This window comes from Corvus hawaiiensis, chromosome 4 (genome assembly GCF_020740725.1).
Source record: "Corvus hawaiiensis isolate bCorHaw1 chromosome 4, bCorHaw1.pri.cur, whole genome shotgun sequence".
Taxonomy (NCBI): Eukaryota; Metazoa; Chordata; class Aves; order Passeriformes; family Corvidae; genus Corvus; species Corvus hawaiiensis.
Genome location: NC_063216.1, coordinates 78,728,317 through 78,746,935, shown reverse-complemented (window position 1 = coordinate 78,746,935; position 18,619 = coordinate 78,728,317). Strand labels below are relative to the sequence as shown.

Genomic DNA, 18,619 nt, shown 5'->3' with positions numbered 1-18,619 from the left:
AGGATGTGTCTTTAGCAACAGGAACTTGAGAACAAGATGCTCCCAGAATCACCCTTCTGAGATAAGCTCAGGCAAGGAATTGAATTTGTCTGCTCTGGGAAGTTCTCAAATCAGAGATTCTCCACCATTCCCACAGGTAGAATTCCCTCATTCCAGGAGACACAGAGCTTGGCCTGAGCACATCCACAACAGAGGGCTCCAAGTTGGCACCAGCTGCATTCAACACACTGGGTCCCTTCACTTTTCTACAGAGAAAAAAAACCCCTTTCCTACAGAGAAAAAACTCCCAAAACAACAGCAGGATCTCCTAAACCATTTCCCTTCATTTAGAAAAATCTGTGGGGCCATGGAAACCTGGAGCTCAGCAGCAGGAACACTTACCAGCCAAGTAGAGGGTGTGAGAATTTTTGTTTTCTGGCACTTTATCTGACCTCTCACAGGGCTGCATGCCCAGGAACTTGATGATGTTATTGACAGCCTCTGCATTCAGAGATTGAAGGAGAAAATGATTCCAGGTAATTATTTATGACACGAAATAAAATCCCAGCATGATTTCCCAGGTGGGTCACCAATAAACGAGGGATTCTCTTACCATCCAGGGTTTTAATGGAACTGAGTGCAAAGGTTTCTTCTTTCTCAAAGTCATCTCCCACCTCTTCCCAGGCAGCTGCAAAGTTGGGTTTTAGAACCTTCTGGAGATGATCAGACACTGTCACCTCCAAGTCTTCCAACTGGGAGGAAAAAAAAAGGGAAATCTTCAGGCCAGTTATGGAAATGATCCTCACCTTGGAAAGGGAAAGAGAGCCCACAGCATTTTGCCAAGACAATTCCTGGTTTTAATTCCAGGAGAACTGTTTAATCACAGCTTCTAAAAAGAGGGAAAATAGTATTTACGGTGGAAACTTTAAAAATATTTACACAAAACATCTGTGAAACTAAAGGAAAGCAGAAAATGAGGCAATCACTAGATGGGCCAAAGCCCTTTACAGCCCCTACTGGGCTTCCATGGAGAGACTTTCTCAGAATCCAGGGAATCCCAGAATGGTTTGGGTGGGAAGGGACATTAAGGATCATCTACAGTGCCACCCCTGCCATGGGCAGGGACACCTCCCACTGTGCCAGGCTGCTCCAGCCCCAATGTCCAGCCTGGCCTTGGGCACTGCCAGGGATCCAGGGGCAGCCCCAGCTGCTCTGGGAATTCCATTCCAGCCCCTGCCCACCCTCCCAGCCAGCAATTCCCAATTGCCAATCTCCCATCCAGCCCTGCCCTCTGGCACTGGGAAGCCATTCCCTGGCTCCTGTCCCTCCATGCCTTGGCCCCAGTCCCTCTGCAGCTCTCCTGGAGCCCCTTTAGGCCCTGCAAGGGGCTCTCAGCTCTCCCTGGATCCTTCCCTTCTCCAGGGGAACATTCCCAGCTCTCCCAGCCTGGCTCCAGAAGGAACCTTTATTTCCCCCCAGTACCTCCTGGGATCTGGCTTTTATCCCCATCACTGACCACACAATTAACAGAAATGCAAATGCTTGGGGTGGAAAGATTGGGGCACAATTCTGAAAACAGACAGTGGAAGTTACTCCTTCCTCCCTTCCTGTCTGATCCCACAAACTCTCCATAGGGTACTAAAACTTCTGACAGAAATGAGGTTTTGGGGAAGGATCCAAAAATGACATTTTACAGTATTTTGGTGTTTCAGGCAGACCTGCCATGGACTGATTTCAGGTTTGAGAGGAAATGTGACCCAACGGCCACATTTATCCCAAATAAGTGCCAATGGGAAAAGGGAACAAATCCTGGACTCACCACATATTCATCCTCATACCCATCCTCGTCTGGCACCCCCGTGTTGGGGTCGCAGTCCCGCACCGTGAACTTCATGGTGCAGCTGAAGGTACAAGTGACTGGAAGAGAGAGAAATCTGGGATAACTAGGGCAGATTCCTCTGCTGGAGCCCTCTATTCCCAAAAAGAGACTGGAATATCCATCAGTTTTGCCCCAGGAATACAGAATGTGGCTGGGGCAGAGCACTTTAATATCATTTTTCCCTTTGATTTGAAAATAAAGGCCAAAGGAGAAGCTCAGGAGTGTTCCAGGGGTAACAAGCCACTGATTCCAAATGCTGCCATGAGATCCAGCAGTAGCCACCAGGAGGAATTCCACAAGGATTTCTGACAAATGGAATATGATCCAAACCCACAGTTCAGCAAGTTCAGATTAGTTCTGATCTTCCCAGGTATTAAAATAACTTCCAAATCCACTTCACTGCTAAGTCATGTAAATATCTGCAAACCCAGTGGTGTTTCAGTGAGACTAAGGAAAGAAAGGGAAGTTTCATGCCCTAGAAAATCTCATTCCTACATTTTGTACTTGTTTCTAATTCTCTAAAGCCTCAAATTAAGAATATTTTTATTCTATTTGCATTTTCCTTTTACTGGTTCAGTTCTTAAACACTACCAAACATCCACAGTGTGAAACGTGCTCCTTTCATTGATCCCAGGCAGTAAATCCAAGTTTCCATTACCTGCATGCTCTGCAATCCTCTTTAACATCCCATTTTTCATCATCCAACACCACTGATTATTTATAACCATTATTCTGCTAAAAACCAGCACTTGTGACACACAGAAAAGAAACAGCAAAGAACCTCAGGATGAGCCAAATCCCACACCTCCAACTCCTGGTGTTCTCCCCAAACCTTTACGTGAGGGATTTGTTGGGCAGAATTTCTCACCTGCAGTGGGGTCATCCTGGGGGATCCTGACCAGGGTGTAGCACATTCCAGGCTGGTTGTAGGCCAGGCTGGGAGCTGGGATGCAGCAGATCACATCATAAGCATCTGATGGCTCCATCTGCACCGTGACTCTCTCCAAGAGCTGATCATTCAAGGTGTTTGTGCAATCAAACTGCAGTAGGAAACGGGGAAAAGGACTTGCAAACACGTCAACATCAAGAGTTTTTCCCCCAAATCACCAAAAATCTTCCATGGCATGCAGCGAACTTCCTGCATTTCAAGCAACTCTGCCAGATCCTGCTGCACCCTGGGAAAAGGGTGTGAATTCCCTCACCTGGAAAACGATGTGGTTTGGGAACACGTGTTTGATGCAGCGAACAAAATACTCTGTTTCTGCTTCTGTGAGCTGCACTGGTTCTGAAGATTTGAACAAAGGACCCAGGCCCTTAAATTCTGGGATGGCTGCCAGTTGTTCTGTGCAGGAAGGAAAAGAAGATCAACAGTGACAGGCTCTGATCCTGCCATCATCCCAACACTTCATGGACTCTAGGAATGGTTTGGGTTGGGAGCAATTATTAAAGATAATCCAGTTCCACCCCCTGGACACCTTCCACTAACCCAGGTTGCTCCAAATCCTGTCCAGCCTGGCCTTGGACACTTCCAGAGATCCAAGGGCAGCCACAGCTGCTCTGGACAACCTGTGCCAGGGCCTCCAGCCAAGAATTCCTTCCCAATTTCCCATCCAGCCCTGCCCTCTGGCACTGGGAAGCCATTCCCTGTATCCTGTCCCTCCAGCCCTTGTCCCAAGTCCTTCTCCAGCTTTCCTGGAGCTCTGCAGAGCCACTGATCTTCTCTCCTACCTTGAAATATATCCTGGCGTGACGGAGCCACTTTCTCAGGTTTGCTGGTCACCAGGGCAATCTCTGTGGAGAAAAAAGCAAAGACTTAGTGCTCTGTCTCAACTAAGCCATGCAGAAGGTTTAAATGCCATTAAATCTCCACTAAATATTCCTTAAATTATATTCATTAAATGTTCCACACATTCTGCTGCAAACCACTGCCAGCCTGGCTGCTCACACACTGAAACACCTTTTTTTTTTTGGTGTGGAAATAGTGAATTGAAAGTAGAAAAAAAGAAGTCTGAGTTATGAGGAATAAACCACACCTTAGCCACAAAGAGACAGCAAAAAAATGGAAGGAGGAGGAGAAGGGAGCAAAAAACCAAATCCAAAGCTGGTTGTGCTAAGTCAAGGCACTCAAGAATCGTGCAAGGATGTGGAAGAAAGCCAGGGAAGTGACTGAGTGCTCCTGGAAAGGCTTTTTTCCAAAGGCTATGAACCAATAAATCCTGATTAAGTACAGACTTGTCCCTGATAACAAGATCAGCACAACAACAGCAGCCCCAAGGCTTCAAGCCTTGCCTCCAGGCCATTTCCATGAAGCCTGGGTGTTACCTGCTTTCTGTTCAAAGATTGGTGCTGTAGCCAGGGGAACTGTTTTCATGTCAAAGGGTTTCTCTGAAGGCTCCAGTGTGTACTGGTGCAGGGCTTTCTCCATCCCAGGAACAGAGACTGTCAACCCTGCAGAGGAGAAAGGCAGAAAAATTCAGTTTTAAGAGCTGGAACTGCCACAGGCAATGCCACGCAGGGCTGATCCACAGGAAACACAAACAGGCAAAGGAGAAAAAAAGCTGCTCTGAAGATGACACAAAGTTGCCAAGTCTAAACAGTTCACTCTCAAGAATCTTACATGTATTAAAATTAAGTTCTCTGCTCATACGGATATTTAGTTACAGACACAAAATGTCGTTATAATCCACCCTCATCCTCGTTTTGGATTGGAAAAGACTGAGCAAAAATCAAAAAATTTATGCCAAGTGAAGGAAGAATCAATGACAAGCCCAGCTCAAACTCCTGGCTCCATTTCCCAGACCATGCTTCCCCATATTTTGCTAAATCCACCACTCTCACCATAAGCACTTTGCAGGCAAGTGCTAAGGCCAGAAAAAAACATGTGAATTAACAGCTCGGAGTGGTTTCCTTTCTCTCACTGACCATTAAAAATGTAGGCAGCATTCAGGGCCAGCTGTCTCTGCTGCAGGACGTTCAGGTAGAACGTTGCCCTGTCCCGGACCTCGTCGTCGCTGTCCATCATGCACCTGTTTGGGGACAAGGGGACAGGGGTCAGCCAGCTCTGGCCATCAGAGAGCTGAGCTCAAAATGGCACTGCCAAAACTGGCTTTGATACTGCAACGACAGTCAGAGCTCCTTCAAGAGATTTTTCAAATTATGTAAAAATGTGTTTCTACAGTACATGAGTTGGTTTAATTTCAATTAAATCATTAACACTACATGTCTTAGCAAGAGACATGAACCTGTGACATGGGAACACCCAGCTCTGGAAACACAAAAGTTATTTATGAGTAACCTGGATAGGAATTTTCTTGCTTCACGGGGTGTAAAAAATGCCCACATGTAGAAAAGCTCTGTAGGGGGAGAGTTTTTATATGGGCAGATATTGATAGGACAAGGAGGAACAATTTTAAACTAAAAGAGATTTAGGTTGGATGGGAGGAGGAAACTCCTGGCTGGGAGGATGGGGAGGCCTTGGCAGCTGTGGCTGCCCCTGGATCCCTGGAAGATCCAAGGCCAGGCTGGATGTGGCTTGGAGCAGCCTGGGATACTGGAAGGATTCCACCATGGCAGGGGTGGAATGGGATGAGCTTTAAGATCCCTCCAACCCAAATCAGTCAGTGATTCTGTGATTTATTACCCCCTGAGCAATGTTCTCAGACCAAATTACCATCTCGTTTCCATGACTAATCCCATCTCTCACTTTCTTGTCTCCAGCAGTGCTCTGCTCCCTCCAGCCATGCATTTTCCCACTCCTCAACCGGCATTGACAACCTCAGTGCAAGTTCCAGCCAGGTCTGATCTTCCTTCCCTGGCTGCTTCCAGGGAATCAGAGGGCTCTGTGTCACCACAGGCTCAGCACAGGCCCAGCCATCCCCACTCACCTCTGGAGCAGCACCAGGATACTCGGAAGCAGATTCTCATTCTGTGCCCCAAACTTCGCCAAAGCACTGACAGCAGCTGCAGAGAGAACAGGGAGGTGTCAGAGGGGCCCAAGTTCTGCACAGACACATTCTCACAGCCCTGAATTTTCAATTTCCAGACCCTTTCACTTCCACACCATAAACCTTTCAGTGATATGGATTCTTGTATTTCCAAATGGAAATAATTTTGTGATCAAGATCAGCTTAAGAGCCCTGCAGCTCTGTTCTGAGAGAGCTCTCCATGAGATATTTGTTAAGATCTGTGGAATATTCCAGTTGTTGGCCCTTCTGCCATTTGCAGCAGCTGCCACTCCAGATAAATCTGTTTTCCACACAAGCACCCAGTGGTGACCAGGGCCAGGCTACACCCAGTGGCTTTGCAGGGAGCTCAAACCCCTCAGCAACCACTTGGAGCTTCCTCTCCAAACAAATCGAACTTCAGCTTGGCACCAGCTTGGAGAAAATCCCCACCCAGAAAGAAGAGGAAGCTGTTTCAGGAAGTACAAACTTAGGACGATGACATTAAATAGGGAAGCAGCAGTGTCCCCTCCTCATGTATTACATCTTGAATTCCAGCAGACACTCTAAGGGCCTAGAACCAATCTATTATTTATGCTCTGAAGCCCAGGTGCTGATGCCAAGATGACGTGAGGAGTTGAAACAACCTCAGGGTAAAACCACCTCCGCAGCTCTGCACAGGGCCTGGGGAAGAACCATCACTCCCCATACTCCAAACCCACTTTTAGCCTGGGAATTCTCAGCCATGGGAGCTTCCAGGACTGGAGCTGCACTCACCAGCCCTCACAGCCTCATTCTCCAGCACCACCCTGTTGAAGATGAAGCGGATGTACTTGGACGGGGACGGTGTCCTGGGGCCCTCCTTGCCCAGCAGGTGCAGGATCTTGGTGGCCAGCACGGTGTGCTCGCAGTCCTCGATGAACTCGCAGAGGTGAGCCAAGCCCGCCTCCTTGCTCTCAGGGTTCTCCTCGATGATGCTGATTATACAATCCACAATGGCTCTCTTGTACTCAAAGCCACCCTGGCAAAGGGAAATCAGGGACAGTGACCCTCCGATCTGAGCGAGGCTCAGCTCCCTGATGCTTCAGTGACCGCTCGCCATGGAGCAAACAATCATTTGTACAAATTGGGGTAAGGAGAGGTGTGCTGCATGACCTCACAGAGCATTCCCAGCCCCCTGACCCATCAAGGCACAACATCTGAGCATCCTCAGCTCTAAATCCTGAGCATTTCACACAGCTCTGACCCACTCAAGCGCATCTTTCAGTGCACCCACCGACAGAAGAGACCCTTCCCATCACCAAGCAGGCTCAAATCTGCCAAAACACCCCCCAGAGCAAGTGTCACACGTACATCATCCCTGAGCATGTTGGAGAGGAAGGTCATCATGACACTGTGCTTCCGAGGGTACTTCTGGCACAGGGCACTGATGGCCTGCACAACCACAACCTGCAGAACAACACAGAAGGACAGGGGTCATGTGTTTGTTTTCCTAGGAAAAACACAGGCTTCTATCTCAAGTTGTCACCTTGATTGATTAAATCCACGTACAAGGATAAAAATCAGGTGGTGGATTGTCGGGGTCAGCATGTAACAACTTTGTGCCAGGGTGCTGGTAGACCTGGCTCTGGCAGAGAGACTGGAATTTAGGATGGAATATGTTAACTCAAAGGCCTCCTCATCTGCCTTCCTTCTGCCCAGGGATGATCATGATGCAATTTCAACTTGTCACATTAAAACTCTTTGCAATTTCAAATTTATCTAATACTCATTTTTCTCATAAAAACAAGGACTTAAGATCACTTTAAGCAGACTGATTTTGCAGAGACCTGCTGTGCTCCTCATGATGTAACACGTACAACTGAACCATCCTGAACTAATTTATTACCAGTTTAGTCACTATAAAACTTACAGATATGGTAGGAATTTAGAATCCACAGTTTCCTAGACCAATGTGATATAAATTCAATCAGAACAATTAAAATCCTTTTTCCTCTCTAAAACAACCAGAAGGAAGTACAAGATTTGCAGGATATTGCACAGGAGCACAGGAGCCAGGAATCCACCAAATGATATTTTTCCTTTCTTGGACTGGTGGGAGGAATTTTTTAGGATATTTAAGCTGGAAAGCAGAGCACTGCACCTTCTGAACTTCGCCCTACCACACGAAATCACCGAAGCATTAACAGACAGGAAAAGCTTGATAAAAAACAAGAATGGGAGAAAAACCTGCAGCTGGAAAGAGCAGAGGCCTCCAATGCCACACCTTAAACTCATCTGATATTTCTGACACGAAGGAGGAGATCTGTTTCATGAGCCTGTCCACGCTGCTCTCGCTGCCCGTCTTCAGCAGCGTGGTGATGGCCAGGGTGGCGATGCTCCGGTTGGAGTCGGTGATGAGGTTTTCCAGGTCCAGGTTGCAGGCAGTGACTGCAGATGGATGCTTCATGGCCACCTGCAAGGAATGCAGTTCCAAAATTATGTGGGAGCAGGAGCATCCTGCAGTTCAAAGCATTTGATGCAATCAGAGCTCAGGGTTTTGGTTTCAGTGTTTTAAACGAATTTTAAGTTACAGCTCATGGGTTTGACAGTCACAAATTGCTGCTGTTGTGTTCTGCAGCTCTGCAATCAGAATATTTCCTTCACGTGGATTTTGTAACGTTAAATATCCAGGATTCTGCTTCCTTCCAGCTGAAAGCTCACAAATTATCTAACTACAGCTTGTTATATCCCTGTGGTCCAGAAATCAGCAAACACAGCCCGAATGCAGAAAGATTTCTGTCACACCAGGGGATCTGGCATGGAAAAGCCAATTCTCCAGCACGGAAGAATTCCAAATAAGGTCATCACAGGGGCAGCTGCTCTGCTTGAGGTAACGCATCATTAGGCACTGTTGGCTACATCTGAACTCAGAGAATGAAGTTTATTCAGAGGTTTTGAAAGCACTCACTTTATTAAGGGTCCGGACGGCTGCGTAGCGCAGGACAGGTTTGGGAGAGCTGCAGAAAAGTTGTAACACTGGGGAACAAAAAACAAACCAAAAAACAAAAGGATGACCTCTTTCAAAGAAAGGGAATAGAGTAGAAAGTCTAATGTATCTCCATTCAACTACACACTGATAAATAGTCATGCAGCTCTATGCATAATTTATCACGAGCTTCACACGCAGGTTAAAAATAAACTCCTGGGTTTTTATCCTATTACCAGTAACAGGAGGGTTCTACAGTTGCCTTTACATTCCAGGTCTATATTCCAGGTGGAGGAGAATTTTCCCAGAGAAACTGTGGTTGTTCCATCCCTGGGAGTGTCCAAGGCCAGGTTGGACAAGGCTTGAAGCAGCCTGGGATAGTGGAAGGTGTCCCTGCTCATGGCAGGCACTGGATGATCTTTAAGGTCCCTTCCAACCCAAACCATTCCATGATTCCCTCCCATCCCAACTTCCTGCAGCTGGATAAAGACAAGTATCACCCTGTGCCACCTCTACTGCCATTTATCCGGATGAAACAAGGAAAAAGGATCTCATCCAAAAGCCCTTTAACGTGGGGACAATCAGAAAATTCAAGGTTTGGGTATTATAATTATGCCGTATTTTCTCTCAATTTCTTTATTACCCTTTGTTTCAGCTGCTGCAGGGGTACAATGGGCTGTGACCAACCTGACACAGCAGGTGCCAGCTCCCTGGCCGTGCAGTTTGGCAGGTGGATGATGGCAGAGGCAGCCTCATAAATCACCATCTCATGCTTGTTCCTCAGGCAGCTCTCGATGAAGTCGAACAGGGGACTTTCATGGCTACAAACACAAGAATCCCAAGATCTTTTAAGCTGGAAAAACCCTTTAAGATCGAGGCCAAGCATTATCCCAACAGCTACAGTTCTGTCTCTGTGGAGATTTCCACAAACACTGAAAAAACGCTGCTGTTTCCAAACCCTAATTGATTTTTGTATTTCAAATTCTGCCTCTTACTTACCCCTCTTCAGACTCCTTGAGGAGTTTGCTTGCAATCCTGATCAGCATGCAGTAGGCAAACTGGGATTTCAGCCCAGATTTGGTGAATTTATTCAGCATCTTGGACACAGCCAGGCGGTCGTTTTTCCTAAGGTGATAGAGCAGCCCCAAAGCATGATACTATGGAATGGGAAACAGAGGGGCAGGCACTGAGTACAGCTGGAAAAGCCACGTTAAGACATCAAAGAGGGGTAAAAATTGCTCTTTCCTTGCAGAAATACCTTCTAACCTCAACTGAGCTGAGTTTCCTGACAAGTTGCAAAGATCTGCAACGTTTCCTTCCCCTTTCTGTCCACTCTCAACTATTCCTGAAGATCCAAAGAGCCACAAAGTTAATTTATTTCCTTTCCCCCCCCCCCCCCATTAAATATCATAACTTCAAAGGTTTCAACTTTGCACAGTCTGCATTTCTAATGCACTCCACACCCAGGATATCCCAAGGCCCTGAAATGACAGCTGACCTCACAAAAACTCTCAAGGCCTTTCTGATGGAAGCACAAAGGAACATTTCTAGTTCCTTGCTAAGTTATTTTTGGGGTTCCCCCCCCCCCCCCCTCCATAAAGCTGATTTACTGTAAGGCTTAATGAAGCTGCTAAGTGGGCAAGAACAATGCTGATTTTACAGAATCTTTCTGATCATGAGTCTGCAACAGACAGAATAATTCCATATTCTGAACAGGCAGAATAATTCCATTTCCGCCAATGTCTGGAATATCTGTGCAGAAATTTTGCTCTTGGGGAGATGTTACTGATATTTGGGTTCATCTTTGCGGTCCTTTTGCATCTGGCAAAGTTTCTGAAGGCCGAGAGATGCTCATTGGGAGGCAGTGAGATAATTTCCCAAACTTTTTGAGCACTCAGATTCAAAGCCCTTCTGCAACCACCACTGTGGGACAGGCAGCAGCATTCCAGCTATCAGAAATTTAGCAGGAGAAGGGAAGAGAACTCCAGAGCCAGCTCATAATTAACAACCTTGTGCTGGCATCATGTTAAAACTCATGATTTTTTTCAAACAGTCGAGTTGTTTCCCACAAATCACAATCCTTGCTTTTAAAAGACTAAAGGAAAAGAAGGTATTTTTTCTGAAGTCTTCTTAAGAACTCCCAGAATTTCACTAAACCCCCCCCAGTGTTTTTAGGGCCAGCCACCCTCAAACACACCTGTACCATGATGTTGTCACTGGAAGCTGCTTCCTGAGCTTCATTGATCCACCTTTTGACCACGTCATAGCTGATCTTCATCATGTGCTGCAAAAAAATTGACATTGGAGCCAAGCTCACAACAGATTTCCCAACACAGCCAGTCTTTATCCTGTAAACTGTGATTTTCCTTACATCTCAGTCTCAAACTACCACGCTTCCACTTCTATTGATAAAAAAATGAACTAATGAGATCTTTCCCAGTCTTTTCTCCTAAACAAGGGAGAGGAAAACAGAGTGGATTCCTTCATCTTGCCCTTCTGGTGCCTATTAGCAGAAATAATCCTGAATTGCAGTTTTAGCAGGTGATTTCATGGCCCCTCCCCAGATAAATTCATGTTCTACACTGACTGCAGAGATGATGAGCATTTTGCACTAGAAATTGTTACGACTGATGTACTCAAATGTTAAGGAAGGAATTTGAGGAGAGAAAGGAAACTCTGTTTTTCCCTTATTTTCCAGTGAGATGAAGAGTCATGTCAGAGAAAGAACAAAACAAACACAGCAGACACACCTTCCCAGCTGGACACAACTCCAGATTTACAAAAATCTTCTGCTTTACTTACCAAGGAAGACACCAGAGCAGAGCTGGACACGCTGGGGACTTTGTCCACAATGGCCTGTTTCATGTACCTCTCGATGGCTTGTAGCATTGTACCCTAAGAGGGGAAAAAGAGGGAAAAAGGGAAGCATGGATACTTTGGAGGAAGAGTATAAAAGCAGCATAAGGCAAAAATCCACATTCAAAGGACCCTCAGCAAAAATCTTGAGTTAATTCTGCAAGGCAGACATGGGTTTGAGCTGCCTGGTCCTGAAGGTTCAGTGACAAAGTCACCAGCAGAGCAACCCCAGATCAGAAGCGAGCTCCCAAACATTCCAGCTGCACATTCCCAGTGCTCCAGTCCCACAGAGCTCCTGCCAACGCACAGGGCATCGAGCAGAGCAATCCCAGAAAGAAACTGGAGCTTCCAAATCTTCCAGCTGCACATTCCCAGTGCTCCAGTCCCACAGAGCTCCTGCCAACGCACAGGGCATCGAGCAGAGCAACCCCAGATCAGAAGCGAGCTCCCAAACATTCCAGCTGCACATTCCCAGTGCTCCAGTCCCACAGAGCTCCTGCCAACGCACAGGGCATCGAGCAGAGCAACCCCAGATCAGAAAGGAGCTCCCAAACATTCCAGCTGCACATTCCCAGTGCTCCAGTCCCACAGAGCTCCTGCCAATGCACAGGGCATCGAGCAGAGCAACCCCAGATCAGAAAGGAGCTCCCAAACATTCCAACTGCACATTCCCAGTGCTCCAGTCCCACAGAGCTCCTGCCAACGCACAGGGCATTGAGCAGAGTAATCGCAGATAGAAACTGGAGCTTCCAAACATTCCAACTGCACATTCCCAGAGCTCCAGTCCCACAGAGCTCCTGCCAACGCACAGGGCATCGAGCAGAGCAATCCCAGAAAGAAACTGGAGCTTCCAAATCTTCCAGCTGCACATTCCCAGTGCTCCAGTCCCACAGAGCTCCTGCCAACGCACAGGGCATCGAGCAGAGCAATCCCAGAAAGAAACTGGAGCTTCCAAATCTTCCAGCTGCACATTCCCAGTGCTCCAGTCCCACAGAGCTCCTGCCAACGCACAGGGCATCGAGCAGAGCAACCTCAAGTCAGAAAGGAGCTCCCAAATCTTCCAGCTGCACATTCCCAGTGCTGCAGCTCCACAGAGCTCCTGCCAACGCACAGGGCATTGAGCAGAGCAATTCCAGATGGGAACTGGAGCTTCCAAATCTTCCAACTGCACATTCCCAGTGCTCCAGTCCCACAGAGCTCCTGCCAACGCACAAGGCATCGAGCAGAGCAACCCCAGATCAGAAAGGAGCTCCCAAACATTCCAACTGCACATTCCCAGAGCTCCAGCTCCACAGAGCTCCTGCCAACGCACAGGGCATTGAGCAGAGTAATCGCAGATAGAAACTGGAGCTTCCAAACATTCCAACTGCACATTCCCAGAGCTCCAGTCCCACAGAGCTCCTGCCAACACACAGGGCATCGAGCAGAGCAATCCCAGAAAGAAACTGGAGCTTCCAAATCTTCCAGCTGCACATTCCCAGTGCTCCAGTCCCACAGAGCTCCTGCCAACGCACAGGGCATCGAGCAGAGCAATCCCAGAAAGAAACTGGAGCTTCCAAATCTTCCAGCTGCACATTCCCAGTGCTCCAGTCCCACAGAGCTCCTGCCAACGCACAAGGCATCGAGCAGAGCAACCCCAGATCAGAAAGGAGCTCCCAAATCTTCCAGCTGCACATTCCCAGTGCTCCAGTCCCACAGAGCTCCTGCCAACGCACAGGGCATTGAGCAGAGCAATTCCAGATGGGAACTGGAGCTTCTAAATCTTCCAACTGCACATTCCCAGAGCTCTAGTCCCACAGAGCTCCTGGAAGTTGCACAGGGCATTGAGCAGAGCAATTCCAGATGGGAACTGGAGCTCCTAAATCTTCCAGCTCCACCAAGCTCCTACCAATGCCCAGGGCAACAAGCAGAGCAATCTCAGATCAGAAAGGAGCTCCAAAATCTTCCAGCTGCACATTCCCAGTGCTCCAGCTCCACAGAGCTCCTGCCAGTGCATGGCATCAAGCAGAGCAATTCCAGATGGGAACTGGAGCTCCCAAACCTTCCAGCTGCATATTCCCAATGCTAGAGCCCCACAGAGCTCCTGGAAGTTCCACAGGGCATTGAACAGAGCAATCCCAGATCAGAAGCGAGCTCCCAAACATTCCAACTGCTCATTCCCAGTCCCACAGAGCTCCTGCCAACGCACAGGGCATCGAGCAGAGCAATCCCAGATAGAAACTGGAGCTCCCAAACATTCCAACTGCACATTCCCAGTGCTCCAGCTCCACAGAGCTCCTGCCAATGCAGAGGGAACTGAGCAGCCCTCTCTAGAGTCCCGTGACTACTGTAAAATACACTCTGCAAGAGAGCAGTTTTGGGATTTTAAACCCACTCATCACCTTTCCCACAAAGTGGCACAATTTGTACTCACATCAGTGATCCTGCACAGAGCTCGGATGGCCGGGCCTCGATAGACATCCTCCTTCCCTGTCATGTCTTTGGTCAAACTGAAACCATCAAAAACATCCTGTTAACACTTCCTTAATATCCCCATGTCTCACTCTTTTTGTGATATTCACCTCATTTAGATATTAACTGCTAAGCTCTAGTTCTGGCTAGGGACAACTTCTTAATACTCAGCTTAATTTGAGAGTTATTAACATCAAAATCTGGGGAAATACAGAACTATAAAATGCACGGTCCACTGTATTGCTTTGCCATGGGCCTGGTTTGTTTAGCTCAACCATTCTCTTTCTGTTTGTTCCACACAAAATTTTGATTTAGAAATAGTGAACAAAGCTCAGTTTGGTTTATTTTATGTATTTCTAAAGCTGTTCAGCAATCAGTGCTGTTGGCACACACCACAGATCCAATTTTTGCTCTTGCAACAGCTGCAATGTCTATTTTTGAAGTCAAAAAATTTGAGAATTCAGCTGGGAAAACGAACTGGGCTTTGCTCTGCTTTTCTTCAATTGCTCTGACAGCAAAGTCACAGCCTAAGCTCCGACAAGTCCGTGGAGCAGCAAGAATGTTTAAAAAACAACCCCAAACACAAGAAAACAAAGTGACAACCAGCTGATACACTGAATTCTCCTGCTTTTTTAGCAAAGTATAATATCAGAGTGGGAACAAAATAACATTTCAGGGGGTGGCACATACTCTGTATCACAGAACTGCTGTATCCTTACAAAACCTCAACACTGTAGCAGCCAAAACAAACGCAGGGAGATGCAGCCCCTTTTCCAGAGCTCCGATCCCAGGTTCTGGAGGGTGTCCCACCTGCTCGTGACAATGATGACATCCTCAGAGATATTGGCCATCTCTTTGATTGTGAGGTAACACATCCTTCTGAGGGTTTGCTGTGGAAATGCGGTGCAGAGAAAGATTAAACTCAATGGCAGTTAGAAGTTTTAAAAGATAAATAAACATAAAAATTAAATATTTCAGTTTAAAAGATGAATAAGCTTTTAAATAGAAGATAATTCTTTTCAATTCAAAGTTATAAATGTAAAACTACATTTGATAACTGGATAAGTGCCAAACTCCTTGATCTCAAACAAATCAGAAGAGTAAGACATAAATATTTTGTAAACTGGTAAGAACTAATACAAAAATCCACGTTAATTATCAAAGAAGTGATGCATCACATCTGTACTCAGAAGCCTCACAACTACCAGTTAAAAGCTGTAAAAATAACTTTGTTACTGTAAAAGAAAAATAGAAACACACAGGGAGTGTTGACACTAAGTCTTTGCAAACAATTGACATTTGTATTTTAAAAACCCCTCTCTTTCTAAAATGTGGATAGGAGAAGCATTCCAAACACTCTGTACTTCCACAAATTTTGTTTCATCTTTAAACAGCTTCCATGGACAAATCTCTAACAAACAAACCATTTTTAACCAAAATTAATGAGCCCCATCACATGAAACACACTGCTCTGAGTTCTTGTACCCTGCAGAAGAGATCACAGAACGACTTTACCTTCTGCTGAGCCCAAAGCTGAACTCCAAAATTCAATTCCCAAACCATTCTATGATTTTTAGGGTGTTCTCACCCCTTGCCTCGATGAGATCAATGAACAGAAGTTGTTCTAGGGAACAGCAGCCTTTGATCTGCAGGCAACTTTTAAATTCTATTTTGAGTCAAGCAGATGGTGATGATTTGTAAGTGGAAGCAACAATCATCAAGTGACACTGATTTGTAAATTCAGGCTTTGTCATTATCCCCATTTTTATACCAGTAATTAACTCAGAACCCACCTCCATCCCCAAACCAACCCACAGAAGTAACCACACGTTATTATTCAGTCATTTGTTTCCAAACCAGGAATTGCCTCCAGAGCTCCTCCTGTGAAGTGTTTGCCTCCCACATCCCAAGATCCAAGTGTTTGGCAGTTCCTGCAGGCCCAGACAAAGGCAGGGAGAGGCCAAACACCAGGTACTTACATCGTTAGACTGGAACAATCTGGTCATGGCAAAAAAAGCTTCCGTGGCTTCCGTGGTTCCAAAGTGTTCACCCTGGAATTAGCAGAGAGGAAAAGCAGTCATTATTCAGCTCCCTTTTCTAATGCCCTCCCACACACCAGGAATCTTTTCTTGGAGACTTTCTCGTGTTAGAAACCATCCCTTCCTCGCTTTCCTTCCCACGGAATCCACAATTGCCTCCACTCTAAATGCCCTCCACAGGGATGGAATCGTTTCCCAAGGAGTTTTCCCTGTGACAGGAAGAGGTGGGAAACTTCTTTCCCACTAAAAGCTCTCAGGAATATTCATTCTGGATAGAGAGAAATCCTACCAGTTACCTGGTTCAGCAGGTACAGGATCTTGGTAAGGATGTGAAGGCATCTTCGTGGGTTTATAGGGGTCTCATTGAACAGCCGTGCCTGGAAATGAAACATAAATTCTGCTTTTATATAACCCAGCAATAATTATTTCTCTTTCAACATCGAAATTAAACAAATTTGTTTCCAGCCAAGCAGCTTGTCATTTTTATTTGTACTAAATATGTGTCCCAGAGAACGTGGTCTTGCATCTGTAGTTTGCAGCAATCTGAACAAAGCACAAACAACTCAATTTGCCATCTGGAACTGGCAAAAATACCTCAAAATACAACATTTTTTCTTCAGGAAGAGCCCCCTGAGATGCCACATGTCCGTATGGAAGACAGAAGCCATGTGTCATCTAATTACCCTAAAAAAACCCCCCTCATTAGCTGTAGATAAAGCTAATTTATTTGCACTTTCTCTGAGATTTTTAATTACTTATATGAATTTAGCTATTCATGTTTCCCCACAATCATTCTGCCACACTTCCCGAAGGAAAAAATAAATAACTAAACAGCATTATCCTGTGATAATTCCTACCTCCTGAAGCACAGCACTCTTCTCCAGATGCTGGAAAGGATTGGAGCCACTACCTGAGGAAGAAGAGACGTCTCAGTTGAGGAAATGAATTTCTCACAAACCCCAACAGATCTGAACATGCAGGAAGAGCCCCAAAACTTTACCAAACCACCTCAAAACAGTGACATTCCTCTTTGGAAAACTGATGTTGGCCATCAACAGCTTTGAATCCACTTTCTTAAGGGGTATATTCAGAATTATAGAAAGAATGAAGGAAAAAAAAAAAGGAGAGGAAGAAGAAAATCGTTTGCTATTTAATTTGCCTTCACATAAAACTACTTCCATTTTCTACTTTCCTAATCCACTTATTTTTATTCCTTCAGGCACCAAAAGCACTGAAGGCATCAACACAAGAGCTGCTGATCAGGACCTGAAACAGAACTGAAACCACCTCTCAGACATGTAAATCCCTCCACAGCCTCACTTCCACTTCTGATCCTCTCCCCCCAAGCAGGAACTTCTCATTTGCAGGTCATTTATTCCTCAGTTCTCACATCCCAAGCAGAAGGAAACCGAGAATGAAACAAAACTCAACCCCGGCTGGGCACATTTGGAGCTCAGAGCAGCAGCACAGAAAATTCAAAGCAGCATCAGTTACTGTAGGGAACACAGACTTAACTTCCACACGTTTGGAAGGGACTTTCCAGGGACAACTTCCACAATCCCAGGTTGCTCCAAGCCCTGTCCAGCCTGGCCTTGGACACTTCCAGGGATCCAGGGGCAGCCACAGCTTCTCTTGACAACAAGACCTGCCCCCCTTGGGTGCTGCTGAGCACAGGGAGATGGGGCCAGAGGCTGCCTAAACTCCCTGTTGTGAGTTCCAGATGTGCAGACAGAGAAGGTCTGGAAAGGCTTCTCTGAAGCCTTTTGGATTTTGCTTTGTGTAGCAAAACGACTAAGAAAATAGTTCATTTTCTTGACATGTTTCACAACACTGTCCAGGTAGTGATATAAATATAAATACATGTAATCAATGCTCTCTTCTTCTTTGAGGGAAGAAACATCTGCACTGGGCAGAGACAGGGATAAAAATCCTCTCCAGAAACCAGCTGTGCAAACAGGGAGAGCAAACAGCCTCCAGTTCCTTTGGGTTTGTCACCAGAGGAGAGAAATACTTTGACAGTCAGTTCTTACAGCTGAAGCACAAATACCCTGGAGCTGTGAGAGATGGGAGATCACAGAACCATGGAATGGGTTGGGTTGGAAGGGAATTTAATGTTCACTTCCACCTCCTGTCATGAGCAGGGACACTTCCCATAGACCAGGTTGCTCCAGCCTGGCCTTGGGCACTGCCAGGGATCCAGGGCCAGCCACAGCTTCTCTGGGCACCCTGTGCCAGGGCCTGCCCACCTCAGCACCTCCCTCAGCTCAGCGTCCCCTCAGCTCCCTCATCCCCACCCCCGTTCACCTCAGCACCCCGGTGACCACAACCCTCGCTATCACCCCAGCACCCCTCAGCCCGCTCCTCACCCCAGCTCCCTTCCCCTCAGCCCCAGCCCCCCCGTACCGGACTCCTCGTCCTTCTTATCGAACTTCTTGATCATGGCGGCCCCGCTCCCGCTCCCTCCGAGCGCCGCCGCCTCAGCAGCCCCGCCGGAAGCCCCGCCCCC

General features: G+C 46.7%; 1 protein-coding gene across 2 annotated transcripts in view; it reads right to left on the bottom strand.

Annotated features, from left to right (window-relative positions):
* COPG2 (COPI coat complex subunit gamma 2) overlaps window positions 1-18,619 on the bottom strand; it is a 19,889-nt gene extending 1,270 nt beyond the window's left edge. The window contains exons 1-23 of one of the 2 annotated variants that reach the window (XM_048300185.1): window positions 18,517-18,619; window positions 16,971-17,023; window positions 16,410-16,490; window positions 16,054-16,125; window positions 14,885-14,964; window positions 14,037-14,112; window positions 11,570-11,662; window positions 10,965-11,051; window positions 9,767-9,924; window positions 9,455-9,588; window positions 8,750-8,817; window positions 8,066-8,254; window positions 7,153-7,248; window positions 6,577-6,820; window positions 5,743-5,818; window positions 4,781-4,884; window positions 4,181-4,306; window positions 3,587-3,649; window positions 3,061-3,200; window positions 2,727-2,898; window positions 1,799-1,896; window positions 593-731; window positions 382-480 (exon numbers count right to left, since the gene is read on the bottom strand). In XM_048300185.1, the coding sequence (XP_048156142.1) occupies window positions 382-480; window positions 593-731; window positions 1,799-1,896; window positions 2,727-2,898; window positions 3,061-3,200; window positions 3,587-3,649; window positions 4,181-4,306; window positions 4,781-4,884; window positions 5,743-5,818; window positions 6,577-6,820; window positions 7,153-7,248; window positions 8,066-8,254; window positions 8,750-8,817; window positions 9,455-9,588; window positions 9,767-9,924; window positions 10,965-11,051; window positions 11,570-11,662; window positions 14,037-14,112; window positions 14,885-14,964; window positions 16,054-16,125; window positions 16,410-16,490; window positions 16,971-17,023; window positions 18,517-18,553 (2,485 nt within the window). In that variant the 5' untranslated portion in view covers window positions 18,554-18,619. Of the gene's footprint in view, window positions 1-381; window positions 481-592; window positions 732-1,798; window positions 1,897-2,726; window positions 2,899-3,060; window positions 3,201-3,586; window positions 3,650-4,180; window positions 4,307-4,780; window positions 4,885-5,742; window positions 5,819-6,576; window positions 6,821-7,152; window positions 7,249-8,065; window positions 8,255-8,749; window positions 8,818-9,454; window positions 9,589-9,766; window positions 9,925-10,964; window positions 11,052-11,569; window positions 11,663-14,036; window positions 14,113-14,884; window positions 14,965-16,053; window positions 16,126-16,409; window positions 16,511-16,970; window positions 17,024-18,516 lie in introns of those variants that run through there. The other variant, XM_048300186.1, reaches the window with a different exon arrangement.